Genomic DNA, 2,758 nt, shown 5'->3' on the forward strand with positions numbered 1-2,758 from the left:
ATCAGCTGTTATCATGTAGAAACACAAATGATTTCATGAGACGTGATTGAGAATCAAATGTCTCTTTATTTCTCAAGTGAGACACACAGAGATTATTCTCAGTCCTGGACTCAAGACCAGAGATCAGTTCCTCAAGTGTAAGTGTCTCCAAACACATCAACACATCCACGACATCATCAAACACACAAACTTTACAGAGAAACACAACAATGAAGAATCTCATGACACGTGTGATATCAAGAGCTGTTGAGAGAGTCCAGAACAAATGATTTGAATCAGTGAATTATTGTTTGTGTAAGAATCTCATCTTCAGTTCATATGGTGTCAAATATGAGTTTGTGACATTAATGAAGACGACAGAAAGAGCGTCTGTACTGGACGACAGCTCACAGATGAACTCCTCACAAAACTAACAACATAAAATGATGTGTGTGTGTGTTCAGATGAACAGAATCTGAGATTTCATTCAGTTTAACAGCATCAATTGAGCCGAGTGAATCATATCTTGAAAACAATAATGACGGAGGATTCTCTGTTTGAAGTCTGATGTCAACAATGAAGAATATCTCAATATTTCTCTGATTTATCACTTTTGTGATGTAAAGATGCAGATGATGTGTTTTATGTTCCTCAGATTCTCTTCAGTTGACTCCGGATATAAATACAGTGCATAAACTTCTCAGTCTGTCTGAGGACAACAGAGAGATTACATACACTTACCCACAAGAGTATCAGTATCCTGATCATCCAGACAGATTTGATGATGTGTGTCAGGTGTTGTGTAGAGAGAGTGTGTGTGGACGCTCTTACTGGGAGATTGAGTGGACTGGTGTTCGTGTGTGTATATCAGTGTCATATAAGAGCATCAGGAGGAAGGGACGAGGTGATGAATGTATGTTTGGAGGTAATGATCAGTCCTGGAGTTTGATCTGCTCTCGCTCCAGTTACTCATTCAGACACAATAACATCAGCACTGATCTCTCTGTAAAGCTCAGATCTGATAGAATAGGAGTTTATGTGGATGAGAGAGCAGGAATTCTGTCCTTCTACAGCGTCTCTGACACAATGACCCTCATCCACAGCATCAGCACCACATTCACTCAACCGCTCTATCCTGGATTTACACTTGGCTTGTTCAGTAAGGTGAAAATCTGTGATTTATGAATGTAGATGTTACAGAGATTCAACAAATCATAATTTATGATAGAAAATCGATGTTAATCAAATAATTTGTCTTATACCTTATTGACATCTGTGATAATTCAGTGGTTGATGTTTAGATGGAAAATGTCTCGATTAAACATGAGCGAGTGAATATTTGAAGAAAATATTGTAATGTTTCGACTTTATTTTGTGTAATTGATGTTCATGATGTGATGATTTACGGAGGTTTGATTCATTGATGTTGATGTGAATGATTGTATAAGCACATATATCATCATGTGTGTGTTTGTCTACAGTAGAATCACATCAATGATGATATAGAGTCAAACAGCATCTCTGTCAGTGTCATATTGATGTTTTAATAAAGACAATAAACTCTCAAGACTTCTGTCACTTTACTTACCTACAACATGACAACATTCTCACACATTTGATCTTTATTACTAATATAATTTAACATGTTTATTGATATTAATTTGTGTGAATCAAGAACATTTTTGTTACACACGTGCAGTGTTAAGGTTGATCTGGACTTTAACAGTAACATAAAGAAGAATGAAAAGCAGCAGACGGAGAACACTGGAACAGATTCTTAACTGCTGACCAAAGTCACTTGAAGAAGGACGATACTGATGGAGGCCCGATCAAGTCCTGAAGAGCATCACTGAACACATCAGAGCAGGAGTTGAGAGGAGAACTGAGGAGCACACAACATCTTCAGAAGACTCGCTGACAGCAGTTAGTGGACCTGGAATCACAGTCCAACACATCATCAATGAGGTTCTGCTATCAACAACAAGATCACCTTCACAAGTTTATCTCTGCTTTCACAGTCATACATGTAGATTGTTATTCACTGTTAAAGTTAAAGAGCTGAATGTGTTTTGACACGGCAAAACCTGACACTCGAGTGAAATCCATCCTGATTTCCCCTTTTCTGGCCAAAGCCTCATTTGCTGCCTCCTCGACAACCAGGGCTACCACTTCTACTGGGACTGGACTGCTGAGATTTGGAGAGAAATTTAGGACTGTGATGTGTACTTAGTTCACAAATGTGAAATGTGTGGCATGTGAGAGCCCTAAACCAGGTGAAGTTTCGATTATAATAGATATAATAGGAGCTGCAGCAGTCCACAAAATCAACAACATCCGTGCTTTTCTCTTTCAGAAAGCAAGACCACCTGAAAGATCCCCCCAGGCCTGCGTTTGGTAAGAGTGTTGAAGGTAAATGATACTCAGGTGGTCATATGCATCTTCTAACTCTGCTTTTACACCAATTTCCTTCAAATAAATTCAGCTTTGACCACCACATCTTCTGCTTTGGCAGACAAATATATCTCTGTATTTGGTCAGCAACCAATCCCTGCACCTACATTTGGATCTACTGCTGCCTCCTCAGGTCAAGGTCGGTATTTCCATGGTCTTGCACCTTGATACTCTTGATTTCCTTTGATTTATGGCTTTTGAGAGTGTCACGGAGAGGCCCGTGACTATACATGAACTATGCATGCACACTGACTCATTTCACACATGTTATATTCTAATGTGATTTTTGTGTTTAAATGTGAATATGTGAAGTTATGGACGTGTATAC

The 2,758-nt window shown here is 38.9% G+C and overlaps 1 protein-coding gene across 1 annotated transcript in view; it reads left to right on the forward strand.

Moving 5' to 3' along the window:
• LOC306905089 (tripartite motif-containing protein 16-like) overlaps positions 1-1,164 on the forward strand; it is a gene marked incomplete at both ends in the record, with an annotated part of 2,093 nt that extends 929 nt beyond the window's left edge. The window contains 2 exons of the mRNA XM_079475472.1: positions 78-137; positions 635-1,164. Of these exons, the coding sequence (XP_079331598.1) occupies positions 78-137; positions 635-1,164 (590 nt within the window). The remainder of the gene's footprint in view (positions 1-77; positions 138-634) is intronic.
• Positions 1,165-2,758: the final 1,594 nt, after the last annotated feature.

Source organism: Barbatula barbatula (genome assembly GCF_947034865.1).
Source record: "Barbatula barbatula genome assembly, chromosome: 15".
NCBI lineage: Eukaryota > Metazoa > Chordata > Actinopteri > Cypriniformes > Nemacheilidae > Barbatula > Barbatula barbatula.